Genomic DNA, 14,160 nt, shown 5'->3' on the forward strand with positions numbered 1-14,160 from the left:
TTCACAACAAGGTCTTCCCCGCCACCACGTTAACGATTATTCTATTGAGCTGCATGGCTCTATCTTGTAGCTTAGAAGTATTGCTAAACACTGCACAACATTGTTGTAATGTAATAAATGAAAGTCCCCAATATCCTGTTTTCTTAATGGCAAATTTCAATAAAATGACTACAGGATGATGGTTGGTGAGCTCAATTATATGAAAAGCATGCAGGACCTAACCAAGCTGGATGATATACAGAATATCAGCCATTTCAATTAAAAAGTTGTGGAAAAGATTACTACAAGAGGAGATAGGTACTATCAGGTATTATAAGGGACTGGAAGAATCATCTATACTAATAAAAGGGTAATATGCAAATTGGTCATGACACCCTCACAGTAACAACCGAACAGGCTGTGTGGGGCGACCAGGCCGGCAGAGGGGTTAGTGAGGGACGACCAAATGACTGAGCAGCAGGCTGCGTGGAGTGACCAGGCTGGCAGCGGCATTAGCAAGGGATGACCAAACGACTGACCAGCAGGCTGTGTGGGGCGACCAGGCCAGCAGGGGGGTTAGCGAGGGATGACCAAATGACTGAACAGCAGGCTGCGTGGGGTGACCAGGCCAGCAGGGGGGTTAGCGAGGGATGACCAAATGACTGAACAGCAGGCTGCGTGGGGCGACTAGGCCGGCAGAGGGGGGCAGTACGGGCGACCAGGCCAGCAGGGGGGCAGTTGGGGGGCAGCCAGGCCAGCAGGGGGGGAAGTTGGGGGCAACCAGGCTGGCGGGGGGGGGGGGCAGTTGGGGGTGACCAGGCCGGCAGGGGGGGCAGTGAGGGGTGACCAGGTCGGCAGGGGGGGCAGTTAGGGGTGACCAAGCTAGCAGAGGGGGGTAGTGAGGGGTGACCAGGCTGGCGGGGGGGGGGAGTTGGGAGTGACCAGGCCAGCTGGGGGGGTAGCTGGGGGCAACCAGGCCAGCAGGAGGGGCACTAAGGGGTGACCAGGCCGGCAGGGGGGCAGTTAAGGGTGACCAGGCTGGCAGAGGGGGGCAGTTGGGGGCAATCAGGCTGGCAGGCAGAGACGGTTGGGGGTGATCAGGCTGGCGGGGGGGGCAGTTAGGGGCGATCAGGCAGGCAGGCAGGCAGGTGAGCAATTAGCCAGTGGTCTCAGATTGTGAGAGGGATGTCTGACTGCTGGTTTCGGCCAGATCCCTGGGAGTTGGACATCCCCTGAGAGGACCTGGATTGGAGAGGGTCCCAGCTGTGCTGAGGGTCCCCCCATACACGAATTTTGTGCACCAGGACTCTAAGGGCTTGTGCTGGAAGCATCATTAGGTGTGCCCCAACTCTTACGTGAGACTCCAGATTTCTCATTGGCAAGTTTCTAGTTCTAAACTAAGAAATCTCAGCCCACCTAGTTGCAACATCTGGTCCCCTAATTTGAAACCTCAGTAAGGCATAGAAGTAATAAGACAAATCAAATTCAAATGACTAATAATTGTGTATTATCTATATAATAAAAGCCTAAGCGACTGTTAAGGCAGAACTACCAGAAAAACCAGTTGCTATGCTGTGCACTGACCATGATGGGGCAGACGTTCAATGCAGGAGCTTCCCCCTGGTGGTCAGTGCACTCCCACAGGGGGAGCGCCCCTCAGCCAGAAGCCGGGCTCATGGCTGGTGAGCACAGCGGCGGTGGTGGGAACCTCTCCCGCCTCCACTGCAGGTCGGAGGTAAGGAGCAAGGGGTCCCGGACTACGAGAGGGAGCAGGCTGGGCTGAGGGACCCCCAGTGTAGGAATATTTCATGATCATAATTTGAGGTTAATTTAAGTGATAAGACAGTCTCATAGGTTAGAGAGTTATGTTAGTTTTAAAATGTTTAGTTCGGGATTTTAGATTGATATTAGATGTGTGGTTTTATTTGTAAGTTAAAAGAAGATTTCATTAGTTTGAGGAAAGTAGTTATGAGAAAAGTTCAAGAGCTAGTTATGTGTGTACAACTGTACAGTGGATGTGTGTGAGAGAATCAGATATATTAAATTTGTAAATGATATTTAACGGTTACAAGGATAGCCCAGCTGCATGGCACATGGTTGAGCATCAACCTATGAACCAGGAGGTCGAGGTTCGATTCCCAGTCAGAACACATGCCCAGGTTGTGGGCTCAATCCCCAGTGTGGGGCATGCAGAAGGCAGCTGATCAATGATTCTCTCTCATCATTGATGTTTCTATCTCTCTCTCCTCTCCCTTCCTCTTTGAAATCAATAAAAATATTTGTGTAAAATAAGGTTACAAGGATATTTAATTTTCTAAGTGTAGGAATTAAATTGTTTAGAGAAATTTAATCTGCTAAATTTATAAACCAATCCTATCTAATAAAAGAATAATATGCAAATTGACCGTCACGCCAACACACAAGATGGCTGCCCCCATGTGGACACAAGATGACCACCACAAGATGGCCAGCAGGGGAGGGCAGTTGGGAGGGATCAGGTCTGCAAGAGAGGGCAGTTGTGGGTGATCAGGCCAGCAGGAGAGCGCAGTTGGGAGGGACCAGGCCTGCAAGGGAGGGCAGCTGGGGGTGACCAGGCCGACAGAGGAGGGAAGTTGGGGGCAAACAGGCTGGCAGGGGAGTGGTTAGGGGGTGATCAGGCTGGCAGGCAGAAGTGGTTAGGGGCAATCAGGAAGGCAGGCAGGCGAGCAGTTGGGAGCCAGCAGTCCTGGATTGTGAGAGGGATGCCCAACTGCCCGTTTAGGCCCAATCCAGGTAGGATCGGGCCTAAACGGGCAGTCGGACATCCCTTGAGGAGTCCCAGATTGGAGAAGGTGCAGGCTGGGCTGAGGGACAACCCCCCCGCCCCCCGTGCACGAATTTCGTGCACCAGGCCTCTAGTTAAATAATAATCAAAGAACAAATGAAGTGATCTTATGTTACCTAAGATTACCAAATTTTCAAAAAATAATTAGATTTATTGGTTGAGCTAAAGGAGTTAAGAAAATACTGTCTTTATAACTTTATTTAAATTCAAGTCTTCTTCAGAAAATTTTAATCAACAACACTGAAAACATGATTGTTTCTCCCACTGAATAATGCAATCTTAAAAATATTAGCCTGCTAGTCTGAGCCCAAACCCACTCGTGACCCACATAATGCTATCTCTTTATCTAACTGGCTCATTCTTGTCTCCTCAAGTTGCTGAAATTTCTACATAATAACCATTAGGTAACTGTGGCCTGGGACAAATGGCTGACAGGTTACCTAAAAGTTTACAGTTTCCCTGATGAGGGACAGAGCAGCTACTCTATCTAGTGTTGGGCTAATGACAGTAGCATTTAGACTAGTTTAAACAAGAAAGCTGTTAGAGTATCCTTCCCTCCCCTGACAAGTTCTTCAAGTAATCAGCCAGCAACATGTTATGAGTTATAACTGTTTTTACTAAGCATACCATTGGATAAGTAAATACTTCTAGTATGTGATAGAGGATTATTACATTGGTTTAAAGAAGCAATTAACTCAAGAATCACATATGTAAAATATTAATTTTTTAGAATTTTGGTTGAAATTCCCAATTCCTTTCCCACCTCTGGACTCAGTCCACTGAACCAATTTGGAATAATTAATTGTTACACAATCTTAGACCCTGCGTTTCTTGATTTTATTGCAATTTGGTTTCTTAAATTTTTGTTATAATCATGCCTGTGTGAGACACACTAAAAGTTGATGTGTTAAACACTTGGGATAGAAAATAGAGCTGATCAAGAAAGGGAGGCATTCCATAACAAAATACAGGTGAAAGGTGTTTCATTTTAATTAACAAACATGGTTTACCTGTGAGCCTGTGGAGTAGCGTCCAGGAGTTCGAGAACCAGATGTTTTCCCTGAGCCAATGGAACTCTCTGTACTTTTGCCACTACAACAATGTGTCCGCAGGCATTTCCCGTACTCTTTTCGTACCTAGCCAATTAAAAAGTAACTTCTGTTAGCAAGCCATTCATTTCAGCCAGGAACTATGGTATAAAATATATGAGTTTTATTTTTAGATAATATAATTATTTCTTTGCCATACAGACACAAGAAAGTTTGTTCAGCATATTTTTACAATATAAAATAATGATATGCATACCATTTAACTTGAAATTTTGCTTAGAGGCTTTTAAAACACACACTTCCAATCACACCATGACAATATAGCTCTTAGATCAAAGAACCAAAATGTAAGACTCCTCTAGATGCTATTTTAGGCTCATAAATTTGATATGAAGTATCCTATTGGTGCAACTGGCTTCACCCAGAAGTTTAGCAAGAAATTTATATAGAGAGAAGTGGGGATGGAGAAAGGGAGGGAGAGAGTGAGAGAAAGAGAGCAGAGAGAAAGTATTTAAAAACAGCAAAAAGGACTGCAGTAGACTTAATTTTTTTAATTTTTTAAAAATGATTTCAGAGAAAGGCAGAGAGAGGGGTAGAGACATCAATGATGAGAGAGAATCATTGATTGGCTTCTTCCTGCACACCCCCTACTAGGGATCAAGCCTGAATCTCAGGCATGTACCCTGACCAGGAATGGAACCCTCATGGGTCAACGTTCAATCATTGAGCCCTACTGGCTGGGCAAGCATTTCTTTTACATGTACTCTATTTCTTTGGAGTTTATTTCTCTTAAAAGAGATCAAATTTGCAACTTCAGAATGTGAGATTCAACATATTTAAAATGTATTTTCTTGAATTCGGTAATCACAGAGAAATATGGTTGTTTTTCTTTATAGCACTGCTGATTAAATTCTTAATCCAGTTATAATATAAAACACAGGAAAAAGGAGAAAATATTTTAAGTGGATGTTTTCAAACAGTAAACTATTATATCAACTACTTGGGGGGAAACTTTTATCATGTTAAAAATTTTTATTATTGCCTATTTAATCAAACATAACACACAAAAATTAACAATAATCCCAACCATGTGGCCATTAACCAAAACACATTCTGGGACATGCTATTGGTTGGTTATACATCCACAAATTTATATTCATTATGAAGTAACACGGTACATACGTTATTCTTAGCTCTTTATATACTGACTTCACATGAGTTCATCTTTCCACAACTTGTGACAATGTAATATCCCAACCTAATTTTATTTCAAAGTAATTATAAATATATACTTTTTGAAGAATGTTATTTATATTAAAAAAGAAAGTGAATGATATATTAAAATTAGTAGTCAAATCTAAAACATTATACCTTTTTTTATATTTATTGATTTTTTACAGAGAGGAAGGGAGAGGGATATAGAGTTAGAAACATCGATGAGAAACACAGATCAGCTGCCTCCTGCACACCCCTTACTGGGGATGTGCCCACAACCAAGGTACATGCCCTTGACCGGAATCGAACCTGGGACCTTTCAGTCCGCAGGCCGACGCTCTATCCACTGAGCCACCAGTTAGGGCTAAAACATTATACCTTAATATTCTAAAGTTTTATTCTAGCACAGATTTAGCAAATTAGGGAAAGAATGAACTCAGATTCGGTTGAAGAACTTACATGTATGGAATGACTATTTTGAAAAAGGAACAAGAATATGGAGTCAGGTGAGTCAAAACATGGAGTGGCTGCTGTAACCAGGCAGCGGACCAAGAAAGGCTTCTCAGAACAGAGGAGTTCTGAGAAACTCTTCAAAAGATAAGTTGGAATTAGCCAATTTAGAAGATTGGGTTGAAAGAAAGGACAGGTAAAAGAGACAAAGGCATTCTAAGTGTTGAGGAGCATGTGAGCCAAACAGAGAGGCATGATGTATTAACCTTCGAGGCCGTTCTCTGATATGAAATGCCAAATTACATATCTTTAAGATACTTAAGATTGTATTGATCTGTTTTCTAATCAATCTCTTCCATGCTACAACCTATCTAATAAAAGAGTAATAAGCAAATTGACTGTCATTCCAACACACAAGATGGCTGCCCCCATGTGGACACAAGATGGCCACCACAAGATGGCCAGCAGGGGAGGGCAGTTGGGAGGGACTAGGCCTGAAAGGGAGGGCAGTTGGGGGCAATCAGGCCAGCAGGGGAGGGCAGTTAGGGGTGACCAGGCCGGCAGAGGAGGGAAGTTGGGCACGGCCAGGCCTGAAGGGAAGGGCAGTTGGAGGTGACCACGCCTGCAGGGGAGGGCAGTTAGGGGTGACCAGGCCTGCAGGGGAGGGCAGTTGGGGGGGACCAGGCCTGCAGGGGAGGGCAGTTAGGGGTGACCTGGCCGACAGAGGAGGGCAATTGGGGGTGATCAAGCCTGCAGGGGAGGGCAGTTAGGGTTGACCAGGCCGGCAGAGGAGGGAAGTTGGGCACGGCCAGGCCTGAAGGGAAAGGCAGTTGGGGGGGACCTAGGCCTGCAGGGGAGAGCAGTTGGGGGAAACCAGGCCTGCAGGGGAGGGCAGTTGGGGGGACCATGCCTGCAGGGAAGGGCAGTTAGGGGGGACCAGGCCTGCAGGAGAGGGAATTTTGGGTGGACCCAGGGTTGCAGGGGATGGTTGTTGGGTGGGGGGGACTAGACCAGCAGGGGAGAGTTGTTAGGGGAGATGAGGCTGGCAGGGGAGCAGTTAGGCATCAATCAGGCTGGTAAGTGAGTTGTTAGGGGGTGATCAGGCTGGCAGGCAGAAGCGATTAGAGGCAATCAGGAATGCAGGCAGGCAAGCAGTTGGGAACCAGCAGTCCTGGATTGTGAGAGGGATGTCTGACTGCCCGTTTAGGCCTGATCGTACCAGGATCGGGCCTAAACGGGCAGTCAGACATCCCTCGAGGGGTCCCAGATTGGAGAGGGTGCAGGCTGGGATGAGGGACACATATCCCCATGCACGAATTTCATGCACTGAGCCTCTAGTTTATCAATAATGAGAAATACTTATTTTTATTCAGTATTTATCAGCCAATTCATATTTTGTTTATTTTTTAAAGAAATAAGCTTTTGCCCACATACTTGTGTATCCTGGATATATGTGAGTTTTGGGGAGGGTGGAATAAACATGCTTCTAATTTTTAATCACTAATTGACAGGAATTGTACTAGGCCCCTCCCAAATAATGACTCTGGAAAATAATTATTACCTACATTTTACAGATAAGGACACTGAAAATGTTAAGTAATAAAAATAAACTGAAAGACTAAAAAGGTTAAGAAATGTGCCTTATGTGAAAAAAGTCAAAATTTCATGGGAGTTCTGTGATCAAAAAGTTCTAGGAGACCACATTTTTAACATTAATATATGACCAAAGAAGGCATTATATATTATTAATATAATTATTAAAGTAATCTAATAGGGTTATTCCTTCTCTGTACCTGGAAAAAAATAAAGACATATGTTTTAATTAGATTTGAGAGAGCTTAAAATAATCTCTACACAAAGGTAAGCACTATCAATTACAGTTTATTAATTTGTAGTGAATTTATGAAGCATCTCCATGAACCTAAACTTTGATCATAACCTACATCCTACTGTTTTTTTCCTAATATACTCAATTCCTAATTTCTCTTTTTAGAAGAGAAAGTATTTTTTTAATGAAGTGATTTAAATCTAAACAATTATTTTTGGAGAGAGAGAGGAGAAGAGAAAAGAGAGAAGAGAGAGAAGAAAAACACTTTCCTTCCTATTACAAAGGCAGCAGTATTGTATAAGCCACAGGAATCATGGACTATTTACATTTTCCAACAAAGGTTAAATGTTCTGAACTGATTATATAGATAATCAGCATATCAAGATACCTAGTGATGCCAAGTTCCACATTTAGCTATATTACTTACTGGACCATATCCATTATATATTTTTCTTTAAATTACAATTAAAGTTATTTGATTTTTTAAATCATTTGCATATTCTAATCTATTATTTCACATTATATTCCACCTTACCCCAATAAAATATATTATTCTTTCAACGTGGGGTTGTTTTAGAATAAGAAGATGGGAAAGAAAATATGCATTACTAATGGGACATTTCTTTTATATACTTAGATCAGAAATAAAATAGTTCTGAAACTCTAGGATGTAACACATAATTTAATGCATAACAAAAGAAAAAGTGATAACTTTAATGTCATCAGTGGAAATACTAGTGACACAATTATGCAACACATATTCAGAAAAAAAATGACAACTTAGCATTTGATTTTTGTTAATGAGTTGAACCCTATTAAAAATAGCTCAAAAATGAAATATTCCACATTTCTCTAATGAAAATGTATGAGCAACTACATTAGCAGGGGCATATTTTTGAAATTCAAAAAGATGGCTTAAGAAAAATCTCCAAAAGGAATTATTATTTTAAAAATATATATACTACTCAAAGCCATCTATAAATTAAATGCAATCTCTATCAAAATTCCAATGGTATTTTTCACAGAGATAGAAAAAAAATCCTAAAATTTGTACAGATCCACAAAAGATCCTTTATAGCCAAAACAATTTTGAGAAAGAACAAAGAAAGAGGCATCACACTTCCTGATTTGAAACTATACTATAAATCTATATTAATACAGTATGGTATTATCATAAAAATAGACACATAGACCAACAGAATAGAGCCCAGAAATAAAACCTTGCATATATGGTCAACTAATAATTGACAAGGAACCCAAGAATTCTCAATAGGAAAAGGACAATCTCTTCACTTAAATGGTGTTGGGAAAACTGGATAACCACATGCAGACAAATGAAATTGAATCCCTATCTCACCAAATTTAACTAAAAATGGATTAAAGACAATCACAGACCTGAAACCATAAAACTCAGAGAAAAAAAAAATACACATGGGAAAAGCCCCTGGATATTAGTCTTAGTAAATATTTTATGGGTAAGATACAAAAGCAAAAATTAATAAGTAGAACTACATCAAACTAAAATGCTTCTACACAGCAAAAGAAACAATCAATAGCCCTGGATGGGTAGCTGAGTTGGTTAGAGCATTGATTGTCCCAATACCCCCAAGTTATGGGTTAGATCCCTAATAAGGGCACACACAAGACTCAACCAATGAATGCATAAATAAATGGAAAAACAAATTGATATCTCTCTCTCTCTCTCTCTCTCTCTCTCTCTCTCTCTCTCAAATCAATAAATAAAAAAGAAACAATCAACACAATAAAAAGGCAATCTACAGAATGAAAGAAATATTTTTGAATCATATAGCTAATAAGGGGTTAATATCCAAAGTATAAAGAACTCACACAAATCAATAGCAATTAAAAGATGGACAGAGGTCACGGATAGTCATTGATCCTAAGAAGACATACAAATAGCCAATATGAAAGATGCTCAACGTCCCTAGTTATGGGAATGCAAATTAAAACCACAATGAGATATCACCTCACACTTGTTAGAATACTAATCATCTCGAAGATAAGGGATAAGTGCTGGTGAGGATATGGAGAAAAGAGAGCCTTTGTGCACTATTGGTCTGAACGTAAACTGGCACAGCCATGAAAAACAGTATGGCAGTTTCTCACAAATTAAAAACAGAACTACCATATGACCTAACCATCCCACTTCTGGGTATTTATTCAAAAGAAATGAAATCACTATCTTGAAGAGATATTTGCACTCCCCTGTTTCCTGCAGCATTATTCACAATAGCCAAGATGTGGGAACAACCAAAGTGTCCATAAATGAATGAATGGATAATGCAATATGGTGCATACATACAATGGAATATTATTCAGCCATGAGAAAGCAGGAAATCCTGCCATTTGCAACAACATGGATGAACGTAGAGGGCATTATGCTAAGTGAACTAAAACAGAGATAAATACTGTATGATCTCAAATGTGGAATCTAGAAAAGCTGACTTCATAGAAACATAGTAGAATGGTGGTTGCTAGAGGTTTGGGGTTGAAGAAATGTGGAGACGTGGGTCAAGGGCTATAAACTTCTAGCTAGAAGACGAATAAGTTTTGGGGATCTAATAGACAAGATGATTATAGTAACAATACTCCATTGTATACTCGAGAGTTGCAATGGGAGGAGATCTTAAATGTTCTCACCGCAAAAAAAGAAATAGAAGTTATTTGAGGTGATGGAGGTATTAGCTAACACATTTCACAACACATATGTGTATCAGATGAACATACTGTAAACATTAAATTTATAGAACGTTACATCTCAATTTTTAAAAAAAAGAATCAAAGAAAAAAATCTCCTAAGACCACTTCTGCAATTTCACAGAGAGGTCCCTGGTTGGTGTTTTTACATTTTTTTTTCCCTTAGGGGAAAAAAAGGAGGGCAGGGGAGGACAATAATTTTAGGTTCTTTATGTTCTCTGATTTAGGCCATGTTCTTGATACCAATAAAAATGCCACAAATATTCAAAAATTTCAAACACAGAATGGATGAAAGAACAATATGCTATTATGTATTATTATAAATCATAAAAGGATGTTTATATATAGGGATTTGACTATTTTATTCATGAAGGGCCAGGCAATCAGTATTTTAAGCTTTGTAACCCAAGAGGCAAAACTAAGAATGTTGTCACATACTTATTTTAAATTTTAAATATAACCACTTAAAATGTAAAAGTCATTTTTTGGTTGATGGGCTGTAAAATATTAAAGGCAGCTTAATAAATTTCACCAAAGAGCTGTAGTTTGCTAAACTCTGTTCTAATGAATCATGAAATGGAGCTTGACATATTTTTTGAAAATTTCAATGTTAAATAAGTTAAATATATTAAAAACTCTAGACTTAGATTTGGATTGTGAGGTTTAATATCTCCATCTGGATATCAAACTCAATTTTTAGTGATGTGTATTTGCAGACACCCTTCTCAATTTTTGTTTTACATCCCATCAGTCTCTCAAATGAAAAATTTAAAGAGATATTTTTGCTCTTTATTTTTCAAAGAAAAATTTTAGGTATTATCTATTTCTTAGAAAAAATAATCACATTTTGCCATTTCATTTTCAGGCCCACCTCTCAATATCTCATAATTATTACCTCATGTTACACATGAGGAAACTGGGGCATGAAAGGTTAATTACCTTGCCCAAAGTCACAGAAGCTTTAAAAGGAGTAACTAGGATTCAGACCCAGACAGTCTTAACTATGTGCTCAAAACTATAAATACCATTTTTTTAAGAAATCCTCACCTGAGGAATATTTTTTTCCATTGTGTTTTAGAGAGAGTGGAAGGGAGGGAGGAGGAGTGGGGAGAGAAAAGAGAAAGAGAATGACATCGATGTGCAAGAAACACATTGATTGGTTGCCTCCTTCATGAGCCTGAACCAGGGTCAGGGATTGAACCTGCAACCCAGGTACTTGCCCTTGACCAGGAATTGACCCTGTGACCCTTCAATGTGCAGGCTGATGCTCTATCCACTGATCAATCTACACTGGCCAGGTCAAATATCAAATTTTTAATAGAGTTAAAGAGTATAAGATGAGATAATCAATATTGAGATTAAAAAAATTTAACAAAAGTATTTAGTTGCTAAAATTAACTTTGGAAATGAATATTTTAGGTCCTTGTAGATGTGAAAAAAAAAATCACAAAGTAGACCAGTATAAAATTAAGTATTGCATCCTAATCATCTGACTCCTAAATTTTACAAAATATGTTTTTAAGAAAAGAAGTAGAGACCATTACTAAGTACTACATCATTCATTAAAAAATATATGCCCTAGCTAGATTGGTTCAGTGGGTAAAGCACTGGCCTGTGGACTGAAGGGTCCTGGATGTGATTCCAGAGGACACATGCCCAGGTTGTGGGCTCAATCCCCAGCAGGGGGCGTGCAGGATGCAGCTGATCAATGATTCTCTTTCATCATTGATGTTTCTCTCTCTCCCTCTCCCTCTCTGAAATAAAAATATATTTAAAAATATATATAAATATTATTTTATCATGAAATGTTTATAAATTTATATTTCTAATACATAAAAACTAGTTTTTAAAGAAACTAAGAAATATATATTTTCTACGCCATGCCATTTATATGCATACATATATACATAATGTGTGTATGTATACACATACCATACCTCCATAACATCTTAGAAAAGCTACTGCCTATGATACAAATTTCATGTATCTGCCAATAAAAATATTAGTATTTATTGAAAAAAAACAGAACTATAAGTTCCAGTCTATAAGAATAAAGTTTTGTGCAGTATCCAAATGAAACTACATTTCGATTTTTTTTCAGTTAAACACATTCACCAACTATTGTGCTTATGTTTTGTCTTTACTATTTAAAAAATTAAATCAATGAAGTAACATACTTCTTAGAGGAAAACATATCAAGAATGATTTTTGTTATGGTTGCTTTACTATCATAAGATATTGGCCATTTATTCTTAAATAGAGAATTCTAGCTTACCTTCTTTTGTAGAACACAATGGAAAATGAATATAAACATTCCTTGTAGAGAATTGAAAATAGTGAAGAGATATGCCATGATGACTGTGCTTTCATTAATATACATGAGTCCAAAGGCCCAGGTCAATCCTAACAGGCAGAGAAGAGCTATTGCACCTATAACCCATGACCTGCAGAGAGAAGAAAACATTAAGGGTTATCAAATAATTGGTTTTTAATGAACACAATCATATCATATCAAGAAAACGGACACGGAAAAAATGTTACAGAAAGTTTTATTGACAGAAAATGCAAGACAGGTGGTATAAGTACTTTAAGATTCTTATGGAGATACGATTTTTCAAGTTTGAGGAGTTAATACATGAAAATGTTATGAACACAGAAATTCATTTAAGCAAAAGCAGACTTGCACTATTAGATTTTTCATGTATTTGCAGCACATAGGTAAATGATATGGAGATGTAATTATGAATGGCAAGGGAGAAAAAAGTCTGTAAAGCTATGATAGTCTCCACTGGTCTCATTGGTATAATAATATCTGTTTGGACTCTGTCCATTAGTGCTTCATCTGATACACTTTTACCCCATTTTTCCATATTTCCTCTTTTTCCATAAAATTTTTAGTGTTTACTGATAAAAACAAAACTATTATTAGAAGGAACCAGTATATGGAATACATGTATAAATTTTAAAAGTTCTATTAGCATGTATGTAGATATATATATATATATATATATATATATATATATATATATATACATACACACACATATATATATTCTACATTACATTGGACTAGATTTCAGAAATCAGGCAATTGGCAGCTTTGTTGAACAGAAGCTAAAAGGTTCAGGCACCTTCATCTCTTTGAAGTGTCTGTGAACTCAAGGGAGAAAAATGAAGCTGAGAATGGGGATGGAGTGGTATGAACAAAGTAGTCTAGAATGAAAGACAAATTCTCAGTCTCACTCCATTCCCCTCGTTTCCTTCAAGCTGCCTTTCGCAATAGTAATCAACGGGTAGCAAAAGTCCATATATTTGTGCTTATGTGTTATGTATTTACTATCAGCAAAGAATTAGTACTTCCAATAGATAGAAATCCAATAACTGAAAATGTAATCCTTCTCAACTCCTCTCTAAGAACATAGGAGAATAGGACCAACTCAGTCTAGATGGCTGTACACTCATGAACTAACACTCTCTTCCCTTTCCCAGCAGCACACCTTCCTTAAATAGGGCACCCTAATAGTTCTTTTCACCAGACTGTTATCCTCCTCTTACACTAAGAAAGAATTATTTACTGGGATTACAACTTTGCAAAATGAAGGGGTAAAAAATCACATATGTTTGCCATAAGCTGAAGCTTGGACTAATGAATTTTTCAGAGAACTACATCTTAAGAAAGATATGGTCCCAAAGTAGTCAAATATAATTGAAGTCTTATTCAAATTAATCTCAAACATTTACCATTATTTTTTACAACAAGAGCCACTATATTTCAGATTTAAAGATCCACTAAATTTAACACGTGTTAATTAAAACATTAACATTCTTTTTTTTTTTCATTAAATGTGCTTTATTATAAAGTATGCCATGATGCCTTTATAATTAAGGAGCTATTTAGCATTAACATTCTTAAATAAAGAATATCTAAAGGAAGCTTGCAATTGTATGTGGCATGCTTATATGGTTTAGAAAACGTCTTAGACATTTATATTTTAACCTACAATTTAGATCCAGATATGGGAACTTTCAAGGTAAACTCTCAGCTTCTTACAGACATTGGAAAAAGGAAAAATGGGACGAATTGCCATTAAATTAGG

At 38.6% G+C, this 14,160-nt stretch overlaps 1 protein-coding gene across 39 annotated transcripts in view; it reads right to left on the reverse strand.

Moving 5' to 3' along the window:
• ADGRL3 (adhesion G protein-coupled receptor L3) overlaps window positions 1-14,160 on the reverse strand; it is a 798,149-nt gene that overhangs the window by 35,176 nt on the left and 748,813 nt on the right. For all 39 annotated transcript variants that reach the window (XM_080681583.1, XM_080681582.1, XM_080681586.1 and 36 more), the window contains 2 exons: window positions 12,339-12,507; window positions 3,814-3,939 (listed from right to left, as the gene is read on the reverse strand). In XM_080681583.1, the coding sequence (XP_080537709.1) occupies window positions 3,814-3,939; window positions 12,339-12,507 (295 nt within the window). The remainder of the gene's footprint in view (window positions 1-3,813; window positions 3,940-12,338; window positions 12,508-14,160) is intronic.

The sequence above is a fragment of the Plecotus auritus genome, assembly GCF_963455305.1.
Source record: "Plecotus auritus genome assembly, chromosome: 1".
Lineage (NCBI taxonomy): Eukaryota > Metazoa > Chordata > Mammalia > Chiroptera > Vespertilionidae > Plecotus > Plecotus auritus.